Here is a 12,595-nt window from a genome sequence, read left to right on the forward strand (position 1 = left end):
CTTCGCCCTTACAAATTCTGCTGTCCCAGCACAGCATGGCCACTGAAGTTCATACCTCTTAGGCCCCAGGGCCAGGAAAGCTCTGGGGGATCCTTCCAACCTGAGGTGGGTCATCCCAATCCTGGGGGCACCTGACGGTGCTCCTGTACCCCTCAAGGCATCCTCCTGGGGACAGGTTGTAGGGACAAGCAGAGGCTCTGATGGATCAGCAAATCTCCCTGCCTGCTTGATCTCTAATGGGGAGCTAGGCAGGCATCTGAACTTGTCAGGCAGCCCGTTCAAGATGTGGGGTGTTATCTGGGCTGTGTTTGTGTAGGAGGCCCTGTTGCTGCCTTCCTTGAAAGTATTCAGAGCGTCAATGCCACTCCAGCAAAGTAGTTCTTTGCTATAGGCCAAAGAACAGTAAAGTAGCCTCCATAAGCACAGTTCTAGATTCAGAGGGAAAAGGCTTAATATGCTGCAGACCACCCCCAAAAGGTGTAAACTGTCTGCCTTTTGGCACCCGCTTTGCTCAGTCCCACCCATCTCTTGGGACCCTCACAGAGCAGTGGGGCTCACATTTGGCTGCCTGAAGGACCTTGCACTGCAAACTCCCGTGGGCCTGCACCTTTGAAAATACAGCCCTAGCAACTTATTCGGCCTTATCTCAGCACACCAGGAATGCAAACACCAGAGCTCGTGGAGAGTAAGCCATGAGATTGCTCCAAGCCCTGGCAGGACAGAAGATAGTGGAGAGGCAGGGCAGCTCCTCTGGCACAGGCAAAGGGCTCTCCACTGGCTGTGGATACCTTCCAGTGTGGTTCAGCTTGGCTTTGCTTCCCAACAGACTGCATGCTTTGCTGCTTTTTGCAGCCAAGAGGTGAGTTTTGCTTTATCTCTAAACATGTCAGGTTGTAGAATCAGAAAGCAGGTGAGAAGCCATGTGGTAAGAAGCCCCTTCGTTTGCATGCATTGCTGGAGGTCGGAACGGCTGCATTAATTACAGTCTGCAATAAATATGATATATTCTTCTACAGGTTTTCCATTGGAAAGAGGTTTCCAAATGTGCCTGGTGTTAAATCTGTAAGGAAGTTGGCTTTGAAGTGTACACACGTGCGCTGACTTGATTGTAGCTGTAATTTACTCGAGCAGATTCTGTAAAGACATGAAAATAAACCAGTGTAGGCTCAAGCTATGCTGTGTGTGTTACCAACAGTGACTGCCTCAGGGTTATTCCCTGCTGGGAGAAATAAGGACAGTCACCCAGTTGGATGGGTGCAGACCCAAATGCAAAACCTACTGGTTCTCAGAGGAAAGCCACAGCGTTAGGGATAGACAAGAGGATGGGATTCTCTCTTTTTAATCCCGTGGGATGCCCAGGAGCCATAGGAATGTGGATTCAATGACAGCAGAGTTTGGCATTGCCGGAGGACTGTGATATGTATATTATTTACCTGCAGTGCATAAATTGTAATTTGTAATGCAGGTGACTCGCTTCAGACAGTCTAAAACTCAAATCAGATTTGAACTAAAGGGCTGTGCCAACTGAAAGCTGCAGGTGCTGTTCTTTTTTTTTTTTATTCTAAAAAAAACCTTTTGGCAAATGAGGGGAAGACTTGGTCCCCGTGCAAACTGAGCCCATGTCCCGAGTCCCTGCGGGGCTGGTTGTGCCCCATGGGCTGCCCTGGGAGGGGACTCCTTGGGCCAGGCGGCCACTAGCCTGGACCAAAGGACCAGGACCCCACCGTTTGTCCAGTCAGGCTGTGATGTGCAGGGGGGGTGTGTGGCTGCCAGCCCCCCAGCAGGCTGATTTACTCCCTTTGGTGGCGTTTACTGAAAAATCCCGCTGTACCTTCCCACAGCACGTGTCTCATGGACACCTTGGAGGAATTATCATGCAGCAGCAACAGTGCTGTAGTGCACTGGCATTCGTAGTAATCTCTCTTGTAGTCTCCCACCTGTTTTCATCCTACACTTGAAATACTGAAATTGCCCCGAGAAAAGAAATATCTTTACAAGATGGGCCATCAAGCCAGCATGCTGTCTGCTGCATCCAGAAAAGCAACCCACTCAGCAGGGTAATCTATTCAATGGCTGGGATTTATTTTTAACATTTGGTTCTGCAGTCCTTTTAACTTGAGCAGGGAAGTGAACATTTTGATAACAGCAGCCTCCAGGTCAAATGTGATGAGAATTCATAACTTGCCACATAGGGGTTTTCGAAAAGCAACCAAGCAAAACAATTTCCCAGAATGAGACGATGAAGATTCACATTTCTCTTCACAATGTTGTACACAGAGCTGGTATCTGCTGGAGTGTCTACTTATTCTCTCCCTGCAATTTGCAAATAAAATGCCTCCTGGACTATTTTAAATTTGAACAACTATTGCAAGCACAGCTTTGCTAGGCTGCTCATAAAGACCTGAGACATCGGATCTTTAGGCTGTCAAAGAAGAAATATTAATCTGGTAACGGGAATGTCCTAATGGCCCCATTTCTAATCAAAGTAAAGCCTGGGTTTTCTGCTTCAAGCAAACATTGCCTAGAGAGTGGCATCAAGATTTAAAAATTGCAAGGAACAGAAGTAGGGAGCTCCAGTCCCTGGACTGCACTGGAGGAGCAGCACGGGAACAGCAGCAGGCATGGTTTAGCTCAGAGCTGGGACTGGGGAGAAGAAAAAAAAAAAAGCCTGAAAATCTAGCCAAGCTGAGATGGGTGAGGGAACTGCTAGAGGGCAACTTTTTCTTTCTGTTTTATTTTCAAATGGCTGGAGTAAGTCAGAAGCATGTGTCTGAGAAAGAGGCAGAAGGGGAACGTGGAGGGAAATTTTGTAGTTCAAGTAATGTAGTTTATTTTATTCTGGCTTATGCTGGTGTTTCCTGCGCCGTCTCGTGCTGGGCTCAGCAGTGGATGTTCATGCTGCACCTGAACATTGCTGGGCCTGTGGTGCTCTACAGCACAGGCTGCTTTATCTGCAGGCTTGGGAACAACTTGTTTCCAAACTGCTTGTATTTGCTCTCCATTCCCTGTGTTCTGTTCAAATTCGATATCTGCAGGGAGGTCCTGGGTATGGGGTGCTGCCTCTCACAGCAGGGGCTCCTCTGCAGAGAGCTGTGGCAATAAGAGAAAGTGGGAAAACAATGGGAAAAATAATAATTAAAAAAGCAGCATTCCGTCCTCTGCAGGCTTTCTCCAGCAGATCGTACCCACAGCCACATTGGTGCCTGATGTTGTCACCCACTTCATCCCTGGCATCTTCTCTCATGCAGTCGTGGGAACCTGGGGTGTAATGAGAGACTCTGTGCAGTGGCAACAGAAAACAACAAAATCTGCTATGCAGCATGGAAAGCTGTACTGATGGGAACAGTCATTGCTTTAATATTTAATTTGATGAGATCTAGCTCTGAGAAATGGATCAGGAGCTGCCACAGCTTCAAGCGTGTGCTCAGCGCTTGCAGGGGAATTTCCACGGAGTTTGCTATGCTGCAGACTTATCTATATTCTGGCTGGCTGACATGGTAATGTGTCTCATTAATTATCTGAGCACACAGAGCTGTGTTTCCTCCCATTCCCTTTAATTAATCAAGCTTTAAATACTTCCAGGGGTCACTTGGACATTGGGTTGTCATTGAAAGTGTCTCCCCTCTGTTGGACCCTAGATCATGATCTCTGCAAAGCAAATGTGGGTTGCTCAGATGTAATCAGGTGGCATTTCAGGAGGGAATTTCCTTACGTCATGAGCCTGTCAAACAGTGCAATGCAGATAAGATTCAGTCCTGCCTCTTACCAGCAGGAACTCCCTGATGCTGTACAAGCTTGTGTTGTGGTGAAATTGGGAATGAGGCGCTGGGCCAGGCTGATGTAGGCATGAGATGGGTCTCACCTAAAACCTGTCCCTTCTTTGTCCTTTTAGGTGGGTCCTATTGGCTCCAAACCATTTCTGGGACTGAGATTCAGCCTGCAGCAGAGCCAGTTTTCCTCTGTGCATCTTCTCCTGCCTTCAGAAATCCCTTTGCATGCTCCAGACAGCTTGGGTGTCTTCACCAGGGAGCTGGGCTTTAAGGGAGCCTGGTTGCCACCGTGATGGCAAAAAAACAAGCTGGAAATGTGGATTTGTCAGAACTATAATCCAGGTAGGTCCTAGTTCCTTGCTTGTACAAAACCATCTGCTTTCTATCCTTACATCTGCCTCTCTCTGGTCCTTCTGCAGCCCCCATCCCTGCAGGACCTGAGTCCCTCGTGGCCTTCAGGGTTGAAGTGTCAGCAGAAGGGCCAGACTGGGAAAAAGGCCTACATGCTAATATTGTAGATATGGCTGACACAACCCAAACTGTAATCATGACCTTGCCCTCACTGGCATTCACAGCCCCCTTGGCCACTTAATTCCACCAGCACATTTTGCTCCTGAGATCCCCTAGACATCTCCTGCTTGGGGACAAGCATGTGTTGGCATGATGCTGCAGTGCTTGGGAACAGTTTGCTACACCAGCCTGCCCCAGGGATGGGCTTGGGCGTCCTTCTCCTGGCATGGGGCGAGGTGATCCTTCTCACCTTGCTCTCCCTGCTTTCTCCCTTGGTCCTTCCCTCTCTGTCAACCCAATGAACTGTGTAGCTGTGCCATGAGACATAGCAGCATGTCCCTTCTCCAAGACCTCTCCTGGTCCCCCCTGCCTGGCTGGGGGTGAGGATGTGGGACCCCAGCACTTCACCCCACAGGGCAGAGCCCTCTGGACCATCAGACCATCTCTCCAGGCTTGTTCTGGGGAAAAGGCATGAGCTTCACCAAACTGCCTTTATACGGTGGGGTGAAGGCATGAGCTTCACCAAAATGCCTTCATGCTATGCTGTCCAAAGCCAAGTCCTACCTTTTCTCAGTCCTGCTAAGTAATAACACTGGCATATATTTTTGCTGTTCCTTGTCTCTCTTTAGCATCCATGTCTGAGGCATGACCCCAAAGGCCTAGGGAAAGCAAGAATGTTGAAGAAAATCCATATATGTCTCTGCTGCTTCTTTGTCGTGGGCATTTTATACGAGATCTCCCTGCTGTCCGGCTGCTTCTTCTCCTATATGCCTATGTCTAAGCACTTCCTGACACCTGAGCAGGTCTTGAACCTCGGCAAAAGCATCATCTTTCTGGAGACAACGGAGCGCCTAGAGCCACCTCCGCTGGTGTCGTGCTCCGTGGAGTCTGCCGCCAGGATTTACCAGGACCGGCCCATCATCCTCCTCATGAAGGGACTTAAGAATGACAGGGTGTTGGACTTGAACTCCAGCTATACAGCCTTCTCACTTTTGTCTTCTATGAAGAATGTCTTCATTTTTCCTCTCCAGATGGAAACTGTCTTCCAGGAGACCCCTCTGCTCCAGTGGTACAACAAGGTGAGCAATATGATAAGGGGAAAATAGGGAAATAGGAAAACAGTTATAAGTAGGGGGAAAAAATGATCTGAAGTAGGCTTAAAATGAATGGAGGAATGCAGGACTGGCTGTGTGAAATTAGTGATTTTTTTTTTATTTTATTTTATTTTTTGTTCAGAATAGATTCATTTTTGCTATGTTTTGCAGTGTATTCATCTATCTGTTTATTGAACACATGATCAGCATTCCCCCCCCCTATCTGGAGAATCAGATTTTTTGGCAAACAAAACGTTAGTAAAAATAGATTGCATACATGTTTTGATAAAACATCGCTTAATAATCTTTCTCAACAGAAGCTGGTTGAACAAAATGTGCTGCCTGAGTCATCTGAGCACTTGTTAATGCTGCCACACACTGACAGAGCTCGCAGCAGATAAGATGCGGGAGAGATTTCAGTTTTTGTAATAGCAATATGCAAAACCAAGGTGGGGTCTTGTGAGCCCCACCCTGGAAATAAATTCCTGGAAAACTGCTTGCAAGTACCTTTTGTCAAATTTGTTTGGCTCCATCTCTGTGCAGGGCAGGCATATTTCCTCCAAATTCTTCCTTCTCCTGAGAAAAAATTACTCCAAATACCAACAGTGCCAATGAAAACCCTCCAGCCTGTTCCCAAGTGCTGGGAGTGATCAGGGAGTGTGTTAAGTGGGTTGTGTCCCACTGAAATAGCAGGCAATGGTTCGTGGTATCATTGATTTAACATTGTAGGTTCCATCAAAACACCTGTGAAATGTTCCTGTTAATTTATATTAACAAAGCTTTGCTCTGCACTTGCCCCCTTATTTTATTCCAATAAAATTCAATAGATGGAGGAGGAAAAGGTGGTCAGTGACATTTGCAGGCGTGCAGGTGCAGTTTTATGGTGCCATTTGCATCCAATGGATGGATGTAGTCCATTCTCTGCTGGTGGCATCACTGTCTTGCTTTTCAAACTCTGCAGGTGGTCCCCGAGCGGGAGAAGAACTGGGTCCATGTCAGTTCTGATGCCAGCAGACTGGCGCTCATTTGGAAGTATGGGGGCATCTACATGGACACAGATGTCATCTCCATCAGGCCCATCCCTGAGGAAAGCTTCCTAGCAGCACAGAAGTCACAGTTCTCCAGCAATGGGATCTTTGGCTTCCCTGCCCACCACAAATTTATTTGGGACTGCATGGAGAACTTTGTTCTCAAGTACAATGGGAACATCTGGGGGAACCAGGGGCCCTTTTTAATGACAAGGATGCTCAAAGCCATCTGCAATCTCACAGATTTCAAAGGCACCGAGGACCACAGCTGCCAGAACATCTCCTTCCTCAATCCCCAGCGTTTCTACCCCATACCGTACCCAGCCTGGGGCCAGTACTATGAGGTCTGGGAGAAAAACCCCAATTTCAACCACTCCTACGCGCTGCACTTGTGGAACTTCATGAACCACAACCGGAAAGCTGTGGTTGCGGGCAGCAACACACTGGCTGAAAAACTGTACAAAGCCTACTGCCCCACCACGTACAAGGACCTGATCCAAAATGCGGAGCTGAGGGATTTCACACCCTCTGGGAATGCTGCATGACGTGGTGTAAGGAGGAAGGGGGTGATCCTTCCGGCCCTCCCCGTCCTGGGGCCAAAAGACAGTCACCACTGGTGTCAGTAGCTGGCTTTGTAGGAGAAAGACAGACCTTTTCATAACCACCATCCCTACTCCCTTGGGATGCTAAGGAGCATATGCAGAATGGTGGTGGGTATCCATCAGACGTAGCCTCCAGTGACACTAAGGACACCTTTGTCTCAGTTCTGTTTCCGTATAGATGCTCATGAACTAAACCTTCCTGAATTGAATGGACTTACAGGCCTTACTAGTGAGCTTTTCCAAGGGAAAAGTTCCTAAAGAGGTGCATAGCCTCCTGGGAGAAATTTCGTCTCTGCAGCTCTTGACACTATTGGCAGCTACCCATGTCAGAAAAGTTGCAAACACGACAGGCTTTGGACTGGGCTGAAGCAAGTGTAATGCAAGTGTATGGCAGAGGATGGATGACAGTAATTGCTAATGAAGAGAAGCCTAAACCACTGTCTTTTCATTAATCTGTGTTTTTCTCACATGAACTTTACACCCTACGTTTTTGAGAGGGACCTTACTGGTGCAAGTGAAAATAAAATGGTTAATAAATGCCCACTCCTCTAAGCTTGCTTTCCCCTGCACCCCCCTGGATAACGAGTCCCATTTTTCAAATGTTTGCCCTCCTGCACTTTTACTTTGGCTCCTTCCAGGAAGGGGCTGCACTGCAGTCAGTTCTGGCTGCAGAGTCACATCTCCCCCTGGAAAGGAGACGCTGAGCCACCAAGAAAGGATAGGGATGGCCCTCCAAGGCTCCCAAATCCCTTTGAAATAAGTGGAGTTCAACTACCCTGGAAATGAGGTGCAGCAGCTCTGGTCACCCTTGTCCATTTGTGTGAAAATCCCCATTTAACCCCAACAGGGCACCCAATGACTTTTTTTTTCTGCCAGCGAGCAATGCATCCCCTTGCATTTACTTTTTTCCCCAGGGTAATGCCAATCCACCCAACCCCCTGAAAAGAAGCCCAGCTTGCAAATCTCTTCTGAGTCTGTCCGAACATCTGTTTTTAACTTGGAAGCGGAAAGGCAGGGGCGGATCGGTCACCCATTCATCGAATGTTTGCCATCTGCACAATGCTATCTTCTGTAAACACAGCAGCTAATGAACATGCTGCAATAACCAGCCCAGTTTCTGCAGCTAGAAATCACAGCAGGATTAATCTGGAGAAGAAAGCCCTCTGCACACAGAGTTTACGTGTGCTTCATGCTGCGTTTGGACACGGGGCTCGAGTCTCCTTCCAGCCCCATGTTTCCCTGCCCAGTAACTGCTAAAGTCAGTCGAGCTGCACCAGTATAAGGGCGGGCGGTGCCGAGCCAAGCGCTTCAGGTTGTGAGAGCAGCAACGTGACGTGGGGGAATATTTTGCCGTTCCCTTTCCCAGGGTGAAACTATCATGGCTCAGCCTGGGGCCATGAGTTTCACGCCCTGGTGCCCTCCCAGCTTTGCTCCCTGCTCCATTACAGTGGGGTTTGCCTGCCGACGGTGTCAGGAGGGTCTTTTCCTCCATGAGTTTGACTTTCCTGGGCTGAGGGGATGTAGGGGAGCAGTGTAGAGTCACAGCTCAGGAAGTCCTCCCTGTTTCCCACACAGCTTCAGACAGCCCCCGGCTGCTCCCAGCCACCTCTCACTGCCCGCATCCATCGTGCATTGTTCATCGCTCCGCTCCTGTCCCCTCTCTTCAGTTTCTCTCTCTGTCTCTGGCAACAAGTGAGTATTTGCCTTTTTCTGCTCTGTGGCTCAACTTTCCAGGCTTGCCTCTCCGGGAAATGGCTCTGTCCGCGGAAGGGAGGAACGGGGCTGGGGGACAGGCAGAGACTTGTCCCACTCGAGCTCCCTTTGCAGATGAGCTCAGGCACGAAAAATTTCCAAGGCTCTGCTGTGTTAGGTAGCGGCTCCTCTGCAGATGAGGTCCAACCCCTGCTTTGCTCTCCTGCCTGTTGTTTACTGGCAGGACTTTTAGCAAAGCAGGGCTGATGGCAGCAAGCACAGCTGACTTCAACAAAGATCCTGCATGAGGGCTTTCTCCTGCAGCCGCCTGAGCAAGCCACTGCTGCTTGGCATGAATCCCAGGACATCACATTTTGGCTAGACGAGAAGCTGAGAAAGGGAGGGAGGTGATGGCTGCTTTTGGGAAGGGTCCGGAGAAGGTGGGGATGCTGCTTGAGCAGGTCATGAGCAGAGTCTGGGACTCCTGACACCTCTCTGCTTCATGGTAAGGCATCTCCCGAAGTTTGCAGGCTCCTGGGTCGGCAGGGGAGCAGAAGGATGCTGGCACCTGGAGCACCCTTAGACTTTGCAGGGAGTGAAGAAGCCTTGAGGAGTTCAGGAAGGTGAGGAGGGCCTCAGGGTGGCAGTGGTGAAGGGTGGAGGAGAAGGAAATGAAGACAGGTTTCCCTGCCAAAGGCTGAGGATTGCAGAGGAAAGGACTGTGCAACAGCCTGACCCAGCAACTGTGAGCTGGGACAGCTAACACACCGTCTGCCAGCCTGGAAAATGAAAGTCTGATCATGCTTTCTGAGACCTGGCTCTACCAGCACTTTGGCAGAGCTGGTTTTTGCACAGTGGAGTGGAAACAGTGCTGGTGACCACCTTCAGCTCTGTGCTCTGCTGGGTGGTGCTAGCTGCTACCTCTGCGATGGATTTGCACCCCTCGAGGCCGATGTCCTCATCACCCAGTGGGCAAAATCTCAGTCCTAGTGAAGGAATACCACCATTTCCCTTGTAGATGATAAAGATGGCTTTTGCCAGCAGCTCCCATTGCATCAGCTGATGTTGCATTACATTGCAGCATGGAAGTCAAAATACTTTCACTGCTTTACACCAGCTGAGGACCCCTCCTAGGCAAATGCAAGTAAGAACTGAAGAGAAGAAATAAATCTTCAGAGCTGGGTTCCCTGGTTGCCTAATGTGGTGGTTTTACTGTACCAACATCCCGCTGAAGCCATGGTTGCACTGTCTGAGACCTTATCTATAGCTTTTGTAAGAAATGGAGGGGAAAACCCAGCAGACTCCAGTACCCACAAGCATGCCTGAAGCAGGCGATGGGGCAATCGCAGCCATGCTGCTAAACAGCAGGTCAGCATTGATGGCCAGGTGAAACACGGCTGGCTTTGTTGCCTGAAGACCTTGTTAATATTAACGACATTGTGCAACACAGCCTACCCCTGGGGTATGCAGTAGATCATTAGAGGATTTTTAATTAGTGGTCCCTGCAAAGCCCTCGTCTTTAGCAGTGGTTAATTCATGCAACAAAACTTTGCCTGTGGGGACTATGAACCATTACCCTACAGGTCTATGTAACACGCAGCTGTGAGTCAGGGCTATATTTACACCTGTATATACACATATGTACATATATGTATGTATGCATGTATCTATATATGTAAACTTCACTTTGTCTGATGCAATGAATTGGGTTGTTTGACACTGCAGTGCTGCTAACAGTATATGTATCACAGCATTAACAATAATGATCTTTGCTGGCCATATAAGCCTGGAAGGGAAGGGGCTTGCTGATCTGGTGTTTTTACATAGGCACCAAAAAAAATTAAAAAAATGAGCAACCTAGAAGAAAACTACGGTTAACAACGTCACACTGATCCACAGCCGTTCCCAGAGACTTTCATGCCTTGTCTGCACCAGTGTGTGACCTCTTCCTAGGTTAGCTGCAGCCCTGAATCAAGGCTTTCCCGTCTCCTGCCATATGGAGGCAGTGGAGTGAGAGAGAGAAGGGTGAGAAAGAAGAAAGGGTCAGGTAAAACTGGTGTAGAGCTAAAAAGTGCTTAAAAGAGCCATTCAGGTCAACCCAGACTGGTTCAGAGCAGTTGTTGACCTCTAGTATTTACATGCAACAGGGAGAGGCCCAGGTGGGAGTTGGGACTACAGGCAAAAAGGTATTTAGGTGCCTGACAAGCTGACTAAGCAGGCTAGAGAAAGGCAGAGATAGACATGTGAAGGGGCTTATACAGGGCAGGAGGAGACTCTCTGACTCTGAGAGCAAGAGAGGGCTTTGGAGTTTGCAATAGATTTGAATGCTGCTGAGCTGGATGCAGAGCAAACCAGCCTTGCAAGGACACAAGAAGCACCATGCAGATGAAGCAACTCTGGCAGTGAAGGTAACAGAGACCCTGGGCTAGGTGTGGAAGAACAGTCCCAGTGGATGGAAAATGCTAACCAGCTTGCAGACGTCACTGGCTGCAGTATCAGCATTGACTGGCTCCACCCTGTGCAACCTCATATAACTCCTGGGAAACCCTGTGATTGCTGTAGCATAAAAAAAAAGATAAGAACAGGATCATGTTATCCCAGGACATGTGCAGGCACCACGAAAAGTGTCTCTGCTAGGCTCTCAGTTGGAAAACCCTGCATACAGGGCTGGCTCAGCCTGGCAGCCCCTTGCCCTCGCTCTGCCCTGCTCATGCCACCATCACCCGGTGTGCTTGGTGGGACTGAGCCTTGGAGAAATGCAAGTGGGGCCTTGGAGCCTCCCACTTGCAAACAACATTTTGGGGATGGAAATTAGGGCAAAAAAGCTGATTTTGGCACTCTTTCTGCTGCAAAGAGGCAGTGATAACCATTGCCCCCTCTTCCTCTGAGTTAGCAGAGGAGAACCTAGGAAAGCTTGGCTTTCTTGCACCATGCATGTAGTTAATCAGTGTCTCCCTGGGTTTCCTGACCCTGTTTGGCCTCGTGTGGTGAGCACAGAAGTAGCTGCAGGCAGTGGGCAGGAGGCACAGGCGTGTGCAGGGCAGCGGGCTGGCTGGGCCTCCTGTTACCACTGTACACAGCACACCCAGCAACACGCCAACACCGCTCTGGCTGCTCTGCTCCGCGTCCTGGGGTGCTCAGCCTGTGTGGGGAGTCGCATCTGCATCCAAAACTATGGTAAGTGGCCTTTCAGCAAAGAGCATTTTTAAAAAGTGAAGTATCTTAGAAGTGGCAGGTGGGTATAGCAAAAGGAAAATTGTAATGTGGGGCAGCAGCAAATCCCTAGCTAGAGACTAAGAACAATATAGGTCTTTCACAGATTTAAAACTATGTATTTTAACTATCTTTGTTTAATTATTGTTTAGGACACAGTTAGGAAAATGAGCAAACACTGCTTCTGGAAGTGATCTAGGTTTAGGTCAGAGCAGGGCACCACGGAAGGCAGCAGACTGTTGTGGTATTAAAGTGTGTCCAGTGTTTAGTGTGTACTGTTTTCAAAACAGGCTAATTCTGTTTCCCTAAAACAGGTACACTCAGGAGGGATTTGTAAGTTCATTCAAAATGAGTGATTGTAGAGAGTTCCAATGCGATACTTTTAGAAATCTCCCTTACCAGGAGCAGATGGTGAACAAACTGGCAGAATTTTTTTTGCAGGATTTGGCAAAGCAGTAGATAGCAGTTCTGGATGGGGAAGGAAAAGGAAGGGGTCTTTTTGTTTGCTTCCACATAAGAAGCTCTGACCCACTCCCTGATGCCTGCAGTGTGTGCAGGCTGGTGGGGGCTGCAGTGGAGTCAGAGGATGGCTGCAGGATGAGCCCTAACACATTCCTTTTGCCTTCCAGCACTTTTCTGCAGACTTTTACCACACACTGCACCAGCCAATGCCCAGGGCTCCGGGG

At 48.9% G+C, this 12,595-nt stretch overlaps 1 protein-coding gene across 1 annotated transcript; it reads left to right on the top strand.

Moving 5' to 3' along the window:
- The first annotated feature begins 3,995 nt into the window (after positions 1 to 3,995).
- On the top strand, positions 3,996 to 6,947 carry A4GNT (alpha-1,4-N-acetylglucosaminyltransferase). Its single transcript, XM_010561279.1, has 3 exons — positions 3,996 to 4,112; positions 4,910 to 5,359; positions 6,336 to 6,947. The coding sequence occupies exons 1-3, from the start codon at positions 3,996 to 3,998 to the stop codon at positions 6,945 to 6,947; spliced, it is 1,179 nt and encodes a 392-aa protein (XP_010559581.1).
- The last annotated feature ends 5,648 nt before the right edge of the window (positions 6,948 to 12,595 follow it).

This window comes from Haliaeetus leucocephalus, unplaced genomic scaffold, assembly GCF_000737465.1.
Source record: "Haliaeetus leucocephalus isolate CR32 unplaced genomic scaffold, Haliaeetus_leucocephalus-4.0 Scaffold143, whole genome shotgun sequence".
In the NCBI taxonomy this organism is placed as follows: Eukaryota; Metazoa; Chordata; class Aves; order Accipitriformes; family Accipitridae; genus Haliaeetus; species Haliaeetus leucocephalus.